At 47.9% G+C, this 18,237-nt stretch overlaps 1 protein-coding gene across 1 annotated transcript in view; it reads right to left on the bottom strand.

Moving 5' to 3' along the window:
- LOC137342492 (collagen alpha-2(IX) chain-like) overlaps nt 1-18,237 on the bottom strand; it is a 126,714-nt gene that overhangs the window by 76,360 nt on the left and 32,117 nt on the right. The window contains exons 11-15 of the mRNA XM_068006385.1: nt 15,967-16,023; nt 15,674-15,727; nt 8,250-8,303; nt 5,467-5,520; nt 3,292-3,345 (exon numbers count right to left, since the gene is read on the bottom strand). Coding sequence (XP_067862486.1) covers nt 3,292-3,345; nt 5,467-5,520; nt 8,250-8,303; nt 15,674-15,727; nt 15,967-16,023 — 273 coding nt within the window. The remainder of the gene's footprint in view (nt 1-3,291; nt 3,346-5,466; nt 5,521-8,249; nt 8,304-15,673; nt 15,728-15,966; nt 16,024-18,237) is intronic.

Genomic DNA, 18,237 nt, shown 5'->3' with positions numbered 1-18,237 from the left:
GAGTCTCAGTAAAGGAAGATATAGTTGAGATACTGGATGGGCTAAAAATTGATAAACAGGAGGTACTAGAAAGGCTGGCTGTACTTAAAGAAGATAAGTCACCCGGTCCGGATGGGATGCATCCGAGGTTGCTGAGGGAAGTAAGGGTGGAAATTGCGGAGGTACTGACCATAATCTTCCAAACATCTGTAGATACGGGGGTGGTGCCAGAGGACTGGAGAATTGCAAATGTTACACCCTTGTTCAAAAAAGGGGGTAAGGATAAACCCGGCAACCCAGCAATTTAACATCAGTGGTGGGGAAACTTTTAGAAATGATAATCTGGGACAGAATTAACAGTCACATGGACGAGTGTGGATTGATTAGGGAAAGCCAGCACGGATTTGTTAAAGGCAAATCGTGTTTAACTAACCTGATAGAGTTTTTTGATGAGGTAACAGAGAGGGTAGATGAGGGCAATGCGGTTGATGTGATGTATATGGACTTACAAAAGGCGTTTGATAAAGTGCCACATGGTAGGCTTATCATCAAGATTGCGGCCCATGGAATAAAAGGGGGCAGTGGCAGCGTGGATACAGAATTGGCTCAGGGACAGGAATCAGAGAGTAGAGGTCTCTTCTCATTTCTTCTAATACTGAGAGATCGTACAGTATAGTGAGCTTTAGAAAACACTGGTGTCTGGCCAGTGAGTTGCTCCAGCACTTTAGCAGCTGGGTGAGTCTGTCACCACTTTCACTTACACAGATATTAAGACATAGCTTCCTAATGTGGAGCTCACGCATAGGATTTTCCTTCTCTTTGTTTTTCGGAGGGAGGTGTACAGTGGTGTTCCCCAGGGGTCGGTGCTGGGACCACTGCTTTTCTGGATATATATTAATGACTTGGACTTGGGTGTACAGGACACAATTTCAAAATTTGCAGATGACACAAAACTTGGAAGGGTAGTAAACAGTGAGGAGGATAGTGATAGACTTCAAGAGGGACATAGACAGGCTGGTGGCCTGGGCAGACATGTGGCAGATGAAATTAATGCAGAAAAATGCAAAGTGATACATTTCAGTAGGAAGAACGAGGAGAGGAAATATAAACTAGAGGGCACAACTCTAAAAGGGTACAGGAACAGAGAGATCTGGGGGTTTATGTGCACAAATCGTTGAAGATAGCAGGGCAGGTTGAGAAAGCAGTTAAAAAGCATACGGGATCCTGGGCTTTATAAATAGAGGCATGGTGTACAAAAGCAAGGAAGTCATGATGAACCTTTATAAAACATTGGTTCGGCAAATACTGGAGTATTGTGGCCAGTTCTGGGCACCACGCTTTAGGAAAGATGTGAAGGCCTTAGAGAGGTTGCAGAAGAGATTTATTGGAATGATTCCAGGGATTAGGGTTAGGGAACTTTAGTTACGTGGTTAGACTGGAGAAGCTGGGAATGTTCTCCTTGGAACAGAGATGGTTGTGAGGAGATTTGATAGAGGTATTCAAAATCATGAAGGGTCTAGATAGAGTAGATAGAGAGAAACTGTTCCCATTGGCTGAAGGGTCAAGAACCAGAGAACATAGATTTAAGGTGATTGGTAAAAGAACCAAAGGTGACATGAGTAAAAACTTTTTTACACAGTGAGTGGTTAGGATCTGGAATGCACTGCCCGAGGGGGTAGTGGAGACAGATTCAATCAGGGCCTTCAAAAGGGAACTGGATACTGAAAGGAAAAATTTGCAGGGCTACGGGGATAGGGCGGGGCAGTGGGACTAGCTGGATTGCTCTTACATAGAGCTGGCACGGACTCGATGGTCCGAATGGCCACCTTCCGTGCTGTAACCTTCTATGATTCTATGAATCTACAATGAGAAGGTGGATGGAAGAATTGATCCATGGAAAAGGGACGGGTTTGTCGGGCCTACTGGGCTTTTCCTGTTCCTAAAATTCTCTGGGAGTTCTTGTGACAGCCTGGCTACTGGGAAGAATTAATCACCTTATAATTTTATTTTATTCTTTCTGCAAGATCTCCACTTGGTGACATGGCTGAGACCAGGAGCTTGCTGTGTGTGGGGGGGGGGAGGAGGGCAGGTGCAGACCTGCGCCCCATCACCGACACAACGTGCGAGAGACTTCCTGAGAATGGCCCTCAAACGTGATACTGGTGGTGATTGTGGCCCTCACTAAAATCCAAGCTGTGAAGGAGCTTTAAGTTCAAACCAAGTATAAGCACTGGACTAACATACAAGCAAAATCCCCTGGGGCAGTGCTCATGGCACGTCAGACGATATGAAGTTTGAGGACAGGGATGGTCTAACCTGTAACACAAAATGTATTATTCTGCTGCAAGAGCAATTGGTCTCTAACTGGCCCAGGAAGATATAGAACAATTACAGCTTGTGGCCTTTAGAAGGGACAGAAAGTTGCATGCAACCGCAGTGTGTCACTTTCTGTGTTGCTTTAAGGCCACATGGTGCAATTGTTGTATATCTTCCTGGGTCAGTTAGAGACTAATTGCATGTAGGCAGATCCTCAGACCAGAGGTCAGACTGGCTTTTTCCCCCCAAGTGTGACTCCTAAAGATAATCAGGAGATATTCTGCGCTGTCTACATTGAAGGTTATTATTTCTTCAAACACCACACAGTAATTTGCACTTGTCATCGATGTGTGTAGATAGTTGGTTAAAAATTGACCTGTTGACCTTGTATATGTCATTTTTCCAATATATTTAGATAAAGTAAATAAGGAGAAACTGTTTCCCATTGGTGGAAGGGTCGTTAACCAGAGGACACAGATTTAAGGTGATTGGCAAAAGAATCAAAGGCGGCATGAGGAAAAGCTTTTTTACGCAGCGAGTGGTTATGATCTGGAATGCGCTGCCTGAAAGGGTGGTGGAAGCAGATTCAATCGTGGCTTTCAAAAAGGAATTGGATAAATACTTGAAGGGAAAAAATTTGCAGGGCTATGGGGAAAGAGCGGGGGAGTGGGACCAACTGGATTCCTCTTACAAAGAGATGGCACGGGCTCGATGGGCGAATGGCCTCCTTCTGTGCTGTGACTATTCTATGATTCTATGTGCCCTTGTATATCTCAATATACATTTTAAAATACTATGAAAAGTGAGACAAAGCTTTTAGAAAAATGTTGAGGAAATGGATCGACAGGAATCAAGCTGTATGATTATCTCTGAAGGATGTGGGAGTTCCAGTTCCACACTCACTGCTGTTGGTACATCATCTTCTCATTCTCCCCCAAAAACAGTTCATTAGGAGGGGAAGGTAAAAAAAAAACAGAAAGAAAAATGTTCACTCACCTGAAGACCCCTGGGACCAACTGGACCAACCATACCTTTATAGCCACGAATACCCTGCGGAGATAAAGAAACCACGGAGTGAGTCACTGCACACGCCCGACACATAGAAGATGGTGTTTAAATAGTCCATGTTCTGACAGCCTGCTGTTTTTTTGTTTGGGACTGCACCTGAATGTGTCCCATGCTTGGCCCACTCTTGGCCCAATAATCTGTCCTGTTCTTCACCCACCCTTGGTCCATAATCTGTCCCATGCTTGGCCCACTCTTGGTCCATAATCTGTCCTGTTCTTCACCCACTCTTGGTCCAAGGATCTATCCTGTGCTTGGTCCACTCTTGGCCCACAATATCTCCTGTGCTTGGCCGACTCTTGGCCCATAATCTGGCCTGTGCTTAGCCCACTCTTGGCCCATAATCTGTCCTGTTCTTCACCCACTCTTAATCCAAGAACCTGTCCTGCTCTTCACCCATTCTTGGTCCATAATCTGTCCTGTGCTTGTCCCACTCTTGGTCCAAAATCTGTCCAATTCTTCATCCACTCTTGGTCCATAATCTGTCCCATGCTTGGCCGACTCTTGGTCCAAGAATCTGTCCTGTTCTTGGCCTACTCTAGACCAAGAGCCTGGTCTGAGAACTGCCACCTGTGGTCTAAGAGCTGTCTGGCCCAGGTGATGCGATGCAGTTTCTATGACATGGAGGGTTAGCCAATCAAAGTGATAAAACACTCTGCTGCATCTTACTGGGAGACAGTGGCATCAGGCTGAATGTTTCTTGCAATGCCCTTTCTCTGCCGGCACACTCGACTCCAAAGGAAACCCACCATCCAACTCTCAAACCAAATACTCAATGTCGCTGTGCTCAGGTAATTAACCCTTCTGGTGCCACATCTGGCTGTTGTTGGGCTGCAGGATCTGTAACTGAGCTTATTCACCTGGGTGTGTTGGGTATTGCTGCAGAGTTTCCTGGTTTATGACAGCACCTCCTGGTTAAGGTGATTTTCAGGTCAGTGATTAAGTCAGGTCAGTCTTCAGAATCTGGAATTTCAATTGGCTGGTAACTGCCCTTTGAAAGACCAATTTGTGAATATTCATGAAATTTGTAATGAACACCAGGATATAAGAGGCCCTGGGGGCGAAATTGGACATGGGCAGGGGAGGCAAAACAGGGGTAATGGCATTTGCTGCCCGTTATAGGACACGAAATTCAGTTCTATTGAAGTCAACGAAACGGAATACGGGGCGGAGCGTTGACTGGGGCCGAGGGTCGAACTGGACGGGGGGGTCGAACGAGGCAGAGCGTCGAACGGGGCCGAAGGTCGAATGGGGTCGAGGGTCGAACAGGGTGGAGGGTCGAACGGGGCCGAGGGTCGACTGGATGGAGGGTCGAACGGGGCCAAGGGTCGACTGGATGGGGCGTCAAACGGGGCCGAGGGTCAAACGGGGCCGAGGGTCAAACGGGGCCGAGGGTCAAACAGGGCCGAGGGTCAAACGGAGCCAAGGGTCGACTGGATGGAGGGTCGAACGGGACCGAGGGTCGAACGGGTGACCGATGCCATACCCCCTGTTTTGAGTCCCCTGCCCATCGTTCAATTTCACCCCGCACTGACTTCGTCACAGTGCAACAAAATCTAATGCCATTTTATCTACGAGAGTTACATAAAAGTAATTCCCTCACACACTCCAGAATGAGGCGGCTTTTGGTGGCAGCGAGTCTCCCCGTGGAACAGACACGACATTCAACGTGGTGCCTGTGGGTCTCCAAATATGGTTAACAAGGTCATGTGGTCTTATCACCTGCAGCCGCTGCCTGGTGCTTTGTTCACCACACATGTCGAGCAGTGCTGACCCTCCGCCCCCTTTAATCAACTATTCCACCGAATGATAGCACAGGGTGAGCCAATGATGGAGAAGAACAGCTGAGATTCGGGCTCTGGAACCAGCGGCCTTGCCGATAACACTGGGAGTATGTTGAAGGGCTGTCAAACTGTTCCGACATTATGAATTTAATAACGCGTCCATTTCCTGCAGAGGTTTGAGAAATGTTGGGAAGAGAGTTTTTTGTAAAGGCTTGGTGGGGGGAGATAGAGAAGGGATTGGGGAGAAGGTTGGGGACAAGGTGGGAGCACGGTGGGGTGAGAATGAAAAGGTGGGGAGAGATATACTTCAAAAGTTGCTTACTCGTTGACCTTTTGGTCCCAACATACCAGGGTATCCGCGAAGACCCTGAGGGCCCTGTAGGTTTAAAAAAAAATGTGTAAGTAAGTAAGTTATTAAGCAAAGCATATTAAGCTCCAACTTCGAAGGCTGTGCTCCTATTCCCTCTTGTATACACAGCCCAGACTCCTCGGCCCTGAAATTTCCAAGGCCCTGCTCCACCAATCAAAGTGCAATCGAGCAGAGCCCCTGCCCGCCCTAGCCCTAGGCTCGAGATTCTGTCCCAAATCCGGGGACAGGGTCAATTCGCACAGCGATCTGGCACCCCCGCCCCGGTTTGGCCTTGTAAGGCGGAGCAGCATCATGATTATCTGTCCAAGATCGTCCTGAGACCCAGCGGGGCCAAAGAAAAGAATGAAATCTTTGAGCCTATGGCTCTAAAGGGAGCCTCTGGGATTGATTTTTTGGCCTAGGAAATGTCTGGGGCCTTTCGGAAGGCCTTGAAGGGACAGCTCTCAATTAGCTTGAGTTCCATTGAGACCTTTTAAGGGCGTAAAGGGCAGAATTCTTAGGGTAGGCAGGAACGTCCCCGTGCCCCCAGTTCCCCCCCCCACCCCACGCTGACCCCCCATTCCCCCCCCCACCCTGCGCTATCCCCCCTCCTCCCCAACATGCCCTCTTAACTTGGGAGGGAGCAAACTAACAGAACCGCTGAGTACTTACCTTGTATCACCCGCTGTATCTGGGTATGTCAGTCTGTATTTCCTGTAACTTTCAATCCCACTCAGACCAGATACTTACCCAGCTCCTTCTGAGGAATGAGCCATTACAACATCAGCAGCTTTTGCTGGGGGTCTGTTCCACATCCACGACTCTGTGAGGGGGGGAGCAACGAATCTTCTAACCTCTGAACTCTGGTCTGGTGGGACATTTGCTCAAAGCCTGAGTAAAATAGTCTGCTTACAGCTACATCATCTCTATCGCACAGCATATTACTCACAAGCCTAGGGCATTCTCTGTACCTCTAACCTACCATCATTTGGAAGCCTGGGCCATACTCCATTGATCTAAGCTCCCATCTTGCACAAGCCTTGACCCTACTCTGTACGGCTAACCTCACTTAATAGACAAGCCTATGGCCTATTCTATATGTTTACATTGAGTCTACAGCACAGAAATAGGCCATTCGGCCCAACTGGTCCATGCCGGTGTTTATGCTCCACACGAGCCTCCTCCCACCCTCTTCATCTCACCCCATCAGCATATCCTTCTATTCCTTTCTCCCTCATGTGTTTATCCAGCTTCCCCGTAAATGCATCCATTCTATTCGCCTCAACTACTCCTTGTGGGAGCGAGTTCCACATTCTCACCACTCTCTGGGTAAAGAAGTGTCTCCTGAATTCCCTATTGGATTTATTTGTGACTATTTTATATTTATGGCCCCTCGTTCTGGTCTCCGCATGAGTTGAAACATCTTCTCTATATCTACCCTATCAAATCCTTTCATTATCTTAAAGACCTCTATCAGGTCACCCCTCAGCCTTCTCTTTTCTAAAGAAAAAAGTCCCAGCCTGCTCAATCTTTCCTGAAAGTTATAACCTCTCAGTTCTGATATCATCCCAGTAAATCTAACCTCTAGGGTTCACAGCCCACTCGCTTTCAATGGGGATTCCTCTTCTGAGCGCTGCCTCCTGGGAGATCAGAGCTTTAAATTTTCCAGCTGCAATACGCCCCCCTCTCCTGGTTCTTGGACCTTCTCGCACAACAGCTGCTGGCCTGAAACCACGAGCAAAAATACTCAACTACAGGGGATCCAGCCTTTATAAGGTAAATATAATAACATACGTAGAAGTGATCAGGTGTCATGTGATCAGATGTCACATGATCAGGCATCACATCATCAAATGTCACGTGGTCAGAACATCATGTGATCAAACCTTCAGGAATGCCTCCAACCCTATTAACCTCACTTAGGGCTGAGGGCCTATTCTATATGGTTAACCTCACATCATAAACAATCCTAGGGCCTATTCTATATGGTTAACCTCACATCATAAACAATCCTAGGGCCTATTCTATATGGTTAACCTCACATCATAAACAATCCTAGGGCCTATTCTATATGGTTAACCTCACATCATAAACAATCCTAGGGCCTATTCTATATGGTTAACCTCACATCATAAACAATCCTAGGGCCTATTCTATATGGTTAACCTCGCATCATAAACAATCCTAGGGCCTATTCTATATGGTTAACCTCACATCATAAACGATCCTAGGGCCTATTCTATATGGTTAACCTCACATCATAAACAATCCTAGGGCCTATTCTATATGGTTAACCTCACATCATAAACAATCCCAGGGCCTATTCTATATGGTTAACCTCACATCATAAACAATCCTAGGGCCTATTCTATATGGTTAACCTCACATCATAAACAATCCTAGGGCCTATTCTATATGGTTAACCTCACATCATAAACAATCCCAGGGCCTATTCTATATGGTTAACCTCACATCATAAACAATCCTAGGGCCTATTCTATATGGTTAACCTCACATCATAAACAATCCTAGGGCCTATTCTATATGGTTAACCTCACATCATAAACAATCCCAGGGCCTATTCTATATGGTTAACCTCACATCATAAACAATCCTAGGGCCTATTCTATATGGTTAACCTCACATCATAAACAAGCCTAGGGCCTTACTGTGTACGAGTACAGCCAGTCTCCCAGTAACCATGTGTATAATCTTTGGGAGTTGCCCACAGTAAGGAATAATCAGAAATACTTTACTGGTTGGCCAGGGATGCCTTGTTCTCCAGAAATGCCAACTGCACCTTTAATGCCCTGGACAGAAAGAGAGAACAAAATATTACATTCTTCATTGATAAACACTTCCACAGTGCACAAGATAACGTTCGGTCGGCCATGTAACTGCCTGTCGAAAAACCAAACCGGCATCAGCCGGCGAGGCCAGCCAATGATATCACTCAATCATCACACACCAGAGGGGTTAAAACGTCAAAAATCTGAAACCCGGCTCCAAAGGGCCCACTTCCGGTTTAACCAGGGTGGGTTGGAGGGGCGGGTGAGTAACCTGCCCTCGAGAGGCGGGTCAGTAATTTAAACATGTTAATGAGGCTGCGTGCCTCAGATTTGAACAGACTTTCACGTTTAACGGCTGCCGGCCGTGTTTCCCAGGGCTCGAGAAACCTGGCAGCTGGAGGGAGGCGGCCGGATCCAACAGGTAAATGTCCTTCCAGCACTGCTGGTGGGTCAGGAGGAGCAGGAGAGCTTACCCACCTCCGGCCCACCAAACAAACCTGCTTCCCCCCCGCCGTGAGCTGACGACCCTCCTCCACGATCGGATGCCCCCTCCGATCTCCTCGCTGATCCGCGATCTCTCCCTCCCTCCCTCACTCCTCTCCGGACCCCGGCTGCAGCCTTGTACCACAGACCTTCCCGCCGGCCAGCCTCTCAGTCTGGCCAGGAGAAGGAGGCAAAAAATTCAAATGATGTCCAGCAATTAAATTCGGCAGGACCTCCGCGCTTCCCCATTTCCGGTTTCCCAGCTGCTATGACCACCCCACCCCCCTCACTCCTTCCCCACTTCCCCGTAAATATCGGGGGCCACAGAACTGACAGCAACTCCATCTCACTCCGCACGGGCACTCACTATTATCACACTCATTGCTATCACACTCACTCCGCATGGGCACTCATTATGATCACACTCACTTCACATGGGCACTCAATGCCATCACACGCACTCATTATCACACTCACTCCGCATGGGCACTCATTATGATCACACTCACTTCACATGGGCACTCAATGCCATCACACGCACTCATTATCACACTCACTACACAGAGGCAACAAAAACTACTTGCATTTATATAGTGCCTTTAATGTAGTAAAACGTCCCAAGGCGCTTCACAGGAGCGGTTTGCAAACAAAATTTGACACCGAGCCACATAAGGAGATATCTGTACAGGTGGCCAAAAGCTTGATCAAAGAGAGAGGTTTTAAGAAGCGTCTTAAAGGAGGAGAGAGGGAGAGGTTTAGGGAGGGAATTCCAGAGCTCAGGGCCTAGGCAGCTAAAGGCTCGACCGCCAATGGTGGAGCGATTAAAATCAGGGATGTGCAAGAGGCCAGATTTGGACGAGTGCGGAGATCTCAGAGGGTTGTCGGGCTGGAGGAGGTTACAGAGATATGGAGGGGAGAGGCCATGGAGGGATTTGAAAACAAGGATGAGAATTTTAAAATCGAGGCATTCCCGGACTGGGAGTCAATGTAGGTCAGTGAGCACAGCGGGTGATGGGAGAACGGACGAAGCTTGGTGTGAGTTAGGTTATGGGCAGCATAGTTTTGAATGAGCTCGTGTTTATGGAGGGTGAAAGGTGGGAGGCCGGATAGGAGAGCATTGGAATAGCCAAGTCTAGAGGTAACAAAGGCATGGATGAGGGTTTCAGCAGCAGATGAGCTGAGGCAGGGGTGGAGATGTTATGGAGGTGGAAATCGCCGATCTTGGTGATGGAGTGGATATGGGGTTGGAAGCTCATCTCAGGGTCAAATAGGACGCCAAGGTTGTGGACAGTGGCCAGGGAGAGGGATGGAGTGGGTGGCTCGGGAACGGAGTTTGTGGCGAGGACCGAAGACAATGGCTTCGGCCTTCCCAATATTTAGTTGGAGGAAATTTTTGCTCATGCAATACTGGATGTCGGGGACAAGAAAAGTGACAAATCAGAGACAGTGAAGGGGTCGAGGGAGGTGGTGGTGGAGTAGATTTGGGTGGCCTCAGCGTACATGTGGAACTTGACGTTGTGTTTTCGGATGATGTCGCTGAGGGGCAGCATTTAGATGAGAAATAGGAGGTGGCCCAGGATAGATCCTTGGGAGACTCCAGAGGTAACGGTGAAGGAGCAGGAAGAGAAGCCATTGCAGGTGATTCTCTGGCTACGACTGGATAGATAAGAATGGAACCAGGCGAGGGAAGTCCCACCCAGCTGGACAACGGAGGAGAGGCGTTGGAGGGGGATGGTGTGGTCAACCGTGTCAAAGGCTGCAGACAGGTTGTTTTATGAATGCATTAAGAGCAAGAGGATAACTAAGGAAAGATTAGGGCCCATTAGGGACCAAAAAGGTAAACTACATGTGGAGGCGGAAGATGTGAGTTTGGTTCTTAATGAATACTTTGCATCTGTCTTCACAAAGGAGAGGGGTGATACAGGGATTGAAGTTAAGGAGGAGGAGTGTGAAATATTGGATGGGATAAACATAGTGAGAGAGGAAGTATTAAGGGGATTAGCATCTTTGAAAGTGGATAAATCACCAGGGCCGGATGAAATGTATCCCAGGCTGTTAAAAGACGTCAGGGAGGAAATAGCGGAGGCTTTAACAATCATTTTCCAAACTTCACTGGATACAGGCGTAGTGCCGGAGGATTAGAGGACTGCTAACGTTGTACCATTGTTTAAAAAGGGAGCGAAGGATAGATCGAGTAATCTAGTCAGCCTAACCTCGGTGGTGGGCAAATTATTGGAATCAATTCTGAGAGACAGGATAAACTGTCACTTAGAAAGGCACGGACTAATCAAGGACAGTCAGCACGGATTGGTTAAGGGGAGGTTGTGTCTGACTAACTTGATTGAATTTTTCGAGGAGGTGACAAGGAGGATCGATGAGGGTAGCGTAATTGATGTAATCTACATGGATTTTAGCAAGGCTTTTGACAAGGTCCCACATGGCAGATTGATCAGAAAAGTAAAGGCCCATGGGATCCAAGGGAATGTGGCAAATTGGATCCAAAATTGGCTCAGTGGAAGGAAGTAAAGGGTAATGGTCGACGGGTGTTTTTGCGACTGGAAGGCTGTTTCCAGTGGTGTTCCGCAGGGCTCGGTACTAGGTCCTTTGCTTTTTGTGGTATACATTAACGATTTGGACTTAAACGTAGGGGGCATGATTAAGAAATTTGCAGACACAAAGATAGGCCGTGTGGTTGATAGTGAGGATGAAAGCTGTAGACTGCAGGAAGATATCAATGGACTGGTCAGATGGGCAGAAGAGTGGCAAATGGAGTTCAATCCGGAGAAGTGTGAGGTAAAGCATTTGGAGAGAGCAAACAAGGCAAGGGAATACACAATAAATGGGAGGATACTGAGAGGTGTAGAGGAAGTGAGGGACCTTGGAGTGCATGTCCACAGATCCCTGAAGGTAGCAGGACAGGTAGATAAAGTGGTTAAGAAGGCATATGGGATACTTTTCTTTATTAGCCGAGGCATAGAATATAAGAGCAGGGATGTTATGCTGGAACTGTATAAAACACTAGTTCGGCCACAGCTTGAGTACTGCGCACAGTTCTGGTCACCACATTACAGGAAGGATGTAATTGCACTAGAGAGGGTGCAGAGGAGATTTACGAGGATGTTGCCAGGACTGGAGAATTTTAGCTATGATAACAGATTGGATAGGCTGGGGTTGTTTTCCTTGGAACAGAGGAGGCTGAGGGGTGATTTAATTGAGGCGTATAAAATTATGAGGGGCCTGGATAGAGCGGATAGGAAGGACCTATTTCCCTTAGCGGAGGGCTCAATAACCAGGGGGCATAGATTTAAAGTGATTGGTAGAAGGATTAGAGCGGAAATGAGGAAAATATTTTTCACCCTGAGGGTGGTGGGGGTCTGGAACTCACTACCTGAGAGGGTGATAGAGGCAGAAACCCTCAACTCATTTAAAAATACCTGGATGTGCACCTGAAGAGCCGTAACCTGCAGGGCTACGGACCAAATGTGGGAAAGTGGGATTAGGCTGGGTGGCTCGTTTCTCAGCCAGCGCAGACATGATGGGCCGAATGGCCTCCTTCTGTGCTGTAAATTTTCTATGATTCTATGAAGAATGAGGGATAGTTTACCACGATTAGAGTCACATAGGATGTCATTTGTGACTTTGATAAGGGCCGTTTCAGTACTGTGGCAGGGGCGGAAACCTGATTGGAGGAATTCAAACATGGAGTTGCGGGAAAGATGGGCACGGATTTGGGAGGCGAGAACACGTTCAAGGACTTTGGAGAGGAAAGGGAGGTTGGAGATGAGGCGATAGTTTGCAAGGACAGAGGGGTCAAGGGTGTTTCTTTTGAGGAGGGGGTGATGACAGCAGATTTGAAGGTGAGGGGGACAGTACCTGAGGAGATGGAACCGTTAACAATATCAGCTAACATGGGGGCCAGGAAGGGAAGTTGGGTGGTCAGCAGCTTAGTGGGAATAGGGTCGAGGAAGCAGGAGGTGGGTCTCATGGACAAGATGAGCTTGGAGAGGGCATGAGGGGAGATAGGAGAGAAACTAGAGAAAGGTGTGAGTTCAGGGCTAGGGCAGGGGGGATGCGAAGGGGAGGTTTAGTTCGGTGGACTGGGGAAGGGAGGGGAATGGCAGAGGCAGCTGAATGGATGGTCTCAATCTTAGTGACAAAGAAGTCCATGAGCTCCTTGCTCTTTTCATTGGAGGGGGCCGGGGAGAGAGGTTTAAGAAGATGATTTGTAGTGAAAAAGAGAAGCCAGGGGTTATCTTGGCATTCCAGGATGATCCTGGAATAGTGAGCAATTTTGACAGAGAAGAGAAGGACGCAATAGTGCTCACTATCATCAAACTCATTCCACATGGACACTGACCATTATCACACTCACTCCACATAGACACTCATCATTAGCACACTCACTCCACATGGACACTCACCATTATTACACTCACTCCACATAGACACTCATCATTAGCACACTCACTCCACATGGACACTCACCATTATTACACTCACTCCACATAGACACTCATCATTAGCACACTCACTCCACATGGACACTCATCATTCGCACACTCACTCCACATGGACACTCAACATTATCACACTCACTCCACATGGGCACTCACCATTATCCACTCACTCCACACGGGCACTCACCAATATTACACTCACTCCACATGGACACTCACCAATTTTACACTCACTCCACATGGGCACTCACCATTATCAAACTCACTCCAAATGGGCACTCACCAATATTACACTCACTCCACATGGACACTCACCAATATTACACTCACTCCAGATGGGCACTCACTGTTTTCACTCACTCCACATGGACATTCACCATTATTACACTCACTCCACATCGGCAAACACCAATATTACACTCACTCCACATGGACACTCACCATTATCACACTCACTCCACAGACACTCACCATTATCACACTCACTCTATATGGACACTCACCATTATCCACACACTCCACATGGACACTCACCATTATCACACTCACTCCACATGGGCACTCACCAATATTACACTCACTCCACATAGACACTCACCATTATCACACTCACTCTATATGGACACTCACCATTATCACACTCACTCCACATGGACACTCACCGTTATCACACTCACTCAACATGGGCATTCACCAATATTACACTCACTCCACATGGACACTCACCATTATCACACTCACTCCACATGGGCATTCACCAATATTACATTCACTCCACATTGACACTCACCATTATCACACTCACTCCACATGGGCATTCACCAATATTACACTCACTCCACATGGGCATTCACCAATATTACACTCACTCCACATGGGCACTCATCAATATTACACTCACTCCACATGGACACTCATCAATATTACACTCACTCCACATGGGCACTCACCAATATCACACTCACTCCACATGGACACTCATCAATATTACACTCACTCCACATGGACACTCATCAATATTACACTCACTCCACATGGGCACTCACCAATATCACACTCACTCCACATGGGCACTCACTATCACACTCTCTTCACATGGACACTCACTATCACACTCACTCCACATGGACACTCACTATCACACTCACTCCACATGGACACTCACTATCACACTCACTCCACATGGACACTCACTGCCATCACAAGGCTCACCGTGCCCTTGGTCTGGACTAGTCAGCACCAAATCAAATTCGAACACTAGCTTTGTTTGGCATTATCGTGCCATCAGCATTTTCAAAAGATGCTGATCGGCAGATCTAGACTTTAGGCTCTTTCTCACACACACTCTCTCACACAGATACTCTCTCCCCTCTCTCTCTTTCTCACACACACTCTCTCACACAGATACTCTCTCCCTCTCTCTCTTTCTCACACACACTCTCTCACACAGATACTCTCTCCCTCTCTCTCTTTCTCACACACACTCTCTCACACAGATACTCTCTCCCCCTCTCTCTCTTTCTCACACACACTCTCTCACACAGATACTCTCTCCCCTCTCTCTCTTTCTCACACACACACTCTCACACAGATACTCTCTCCCCTCTCTCTCACACACTCTCTCACACAGATACTCTCTCCCTCTCTCTCTCCCTCACACACACTCTCTCACACACAGATACTCTCTCTCTCTCTCTTCCTCACACACAGATACTCTCTCCCTCTCTCTCTCACACACACACACACACACACACAGATACTCTCTCTCTCTCTCTTCCTCACACACGGATACTCTCTCCCTCTCTCTCTCCCTCACACACACTCTCTCACAGATACTCTCTCCCTCTCTCTCTCACACACACACACAGATACTCTCTCCCTCTCTCTCTCCCACACACACACACACACACACACAGATACTCTCTCTCTCTCACACACACACACAGATACTCTCTCCCTCTCTCTCTCCCACACACACACACACACACACACAGATACTCTCTCTCTCTCACACACACACACAGATACTCTCTCCCTCTCTCTCTCCCACACACACACACACACACACACGCAGATACTCTCTCTCTCTCTCTTCCTATCACACAGATACTCTCTCCCTCTGCCTTTGTAACACACACACATTCTCTCTCTCACATACACTCACACACTCCCTCTCTCACATTCTCTCTCACTCTCACTGTCATGCTCACCCTCTCTCTCACTTCCCATCGACACACACTATTCTCTTACAGTAGTAATGACTGTTGCTGTTGTAACATACAAATGCTTAATCCACTCGTACCAAATGCCCCTCTGTGCCATTGTAACGGAGCCATTAGCTCGGTTAATGTTATCAGTTTAAGCTGTCCGTTAAAACAGCAGGGAGAGGAATTTAAAATAACCGTGTCAAGTGTTTGTGTGATGCCATCAGCACACCACATGGTTACTCACCGACGGTCCCTGTCGGCCGGCATCTCCGAGGGCACCTGGTCGGCCCTTGTGTCCCTGTGAATGAAAATGTTGTGGTTGTTTTGTTAATTGCCGTTCATTTAATCTCTGTCTAAACAGTGACTCCGGCAGCACCAAGCATGCTGGGCCAATCATTCTACATTGGAATGGCCTGCCTTTGGTGATATTTAAGAATTTGTAGCTCACTATTTTATTCAGCTGTGTTAAACTACTTACATGCTATAAAATGCAGAGTAAACAAGCACGTTTAGTTCCGTGTGGAAAAGGGGACTTACCTTGAGCCCCTGAAGTCCTTGTGGGCCTTTTAGTCCAGGAGGGCATGAGGTTGGGCACTGGAGTAAGACACAAAACAAAGAGTTTAGAGACAAAATCTGTGACGGAATTAATTTTGGGGCCAGCGCCGCATTCCCCCAATTGAGAAGCCGCTGCACTTTGCCCTCTGACTGGTAAATGTTTCGCCCACACAAACCCAATCACGGACCCAGGGCCTCGGACTACAGCCAGAGTGGATTTTTCTCCAGCTCTGCTGCTTGCCTGACGGCAGTGAATGATGCTGGGGTTTAGTCCTGCTTCGGATTGCCAACTCTGGTTGGATGTATTCCTGGAGGTTTCATCGCATGACCTCCAGGCTCCAACTGCCTCACCCAGTCAAATAGCCTTTATTTCCCATCTCCAACAGTCTTATAACTAATAAACAAAAGTGTTCAAAGAAAAAGAAAAAAAAAAACAATTCTTTTTATTGCCCCTTTGATTTCTCTCTGGGAATTGTTCGCGGCAGTGTCCTGGAGATTAGTCTTTAACTCCTGGAGACTCCAGGGCAATCCTGGAGAGTTGGCAACCCTGGTCCTGCTGCTCCCGAACACTTGGTCTATTCTTTACACATAAGCCCGGACAGTGAGCATTCTGTGGGGTGGGGAGGGGGGGACATGGCTGACTCCTCATCTGAGGGGGGCCCACACTTTCCAGTGGGGCACAGCGGCTCGCAATGAGGAGCACACAGCCTGCCCATTGGTTTCCTTCCCTAGCCAAGGGATGCTGAAGACTAATTGTTGAGCCCATACTTGCCCCACCCGAGATCATCCGGCACACTAGAGACCAGTGACTGAACCTGTCAGTATAACTCAGGGCCACACTGGACGGAAGGAATCCAACAGCCCAAAATATTAAATATCATTGAATCTTACAGCACAGGAGGAGGCCATTCAGTCCATCGTGCCTGTGCCGGCTCTTTGAAAGAGCTATCCAATTAGTACCACTCCCCTGCTCTTTCCCCATAGCCCTGCAAATTTTTCCCTTCAATTATTTATCCAATTCCCTTTCAAAAATCACTATTGAATCTGTTTCCACCGCCCTTTCAGGCAACGCATTCCAGATCATAACAACTCACTACATGGAAAATTTTCTCCTCATTTCACCTCTGGTTCTTTTGCCAATTATCTTAAAATATAAACAGACTGCATTCTTTTCTACCTTTCCTCCCTTCTTACTTAGTTACAGATGTGTGTGCACGTGACCTTTACTTGTATCGAACAAGTGACCTCCTGCAAAATGCTGAGATTCAAATCAGTTCTCCAGTAAACTACTCTGCAGACTTTTTCATAATTCATCATCGTGCACACCAGCACAACTGAGCACACCAACGGAACTGAGCACACCAACGGAACTGAGCACACCAACGGAACTGAGCACACCAACGGAACTGTGCACACCAGCACAACTGTGCACACCAGCTGATCGTGCACAACTGCGCACACCAGCGGAAATGTGCACACCAGCGGAAATGTGCACACCAGCGGAAATGTGCACACCAGCGGATCGTGCACACCAGTAGATAGTGCACACCAGCGGATAATGCACACCAGTGGATAGTGCACACCAGCAGATAGCGCACACCAGTGGATAATGCACACCAGTGGATTGTGCACACCAGCGGATCTTCTCCAGCAGGGCTGACGATGACTCACAGGATACGCTAACTGAAGACTAAGTAGTAATACTAAGGACTGAGTACAGAGCCTGAGAAGCCTGAAGCTGTGGGCCTCACCACTGGCTTCAGGCCCTTGTGGCTGCTGTTGGGAGACCAGGAGCACGGGGTTTCCACGCGCAAACCATGAACGTTGGCCAAAGAATAAATTGGCGACATACCTTCCAGCCTTGCTGCGGGACCCCCTCAGACCCAACCCCCGCCCCCCCCACATCCTCCGATCCGAAGGGGTGACCAGCACAAGACCCAAGGATCCCCAGCCAACAACACAAGGGGAAACTGAGCTGGGGGGACAGGGAACAACCCATCCCACCTCATTTAGAGGAGATCACTGGGCCTGCGCCCGACCCCAGGGGAAGCCCCGGGGCAACATAAAGGGGCAGGGAGCCAGTGTACTGACCTTTGTGAAAGGGGAATGGGCATTCCAGCGGCAAAAGTCAGAAAAGTCAGCCCCTAAAAGTAACTCACTGCTTTGTGTAATACCTGTCTACATTACAGCACTGTGGAGGCAGTGCTATAATAGAGCTACCACATTACACTTCCAGGTGCTGGGCTAAATGGT

The sequence above is a fragment of the Heptranchias perlo genome, chromosome 26, assembly GCF_035084215.1.
Source record: "Heptranchias perlo isolate sHepPer1 chromosome 26, sHepPer1.hap1, whole genome shotgun sequence".
Lineage (NCBI taxonomy): Eukaryota > Metazoa > Chordata > Chondrichthyes > Hexanchiformes > Hexanchidae > Heptranchias > Heptranchias perlo.
This window is presented reverse-complemented; position numbering and strand designations above follow the sequence as displayed.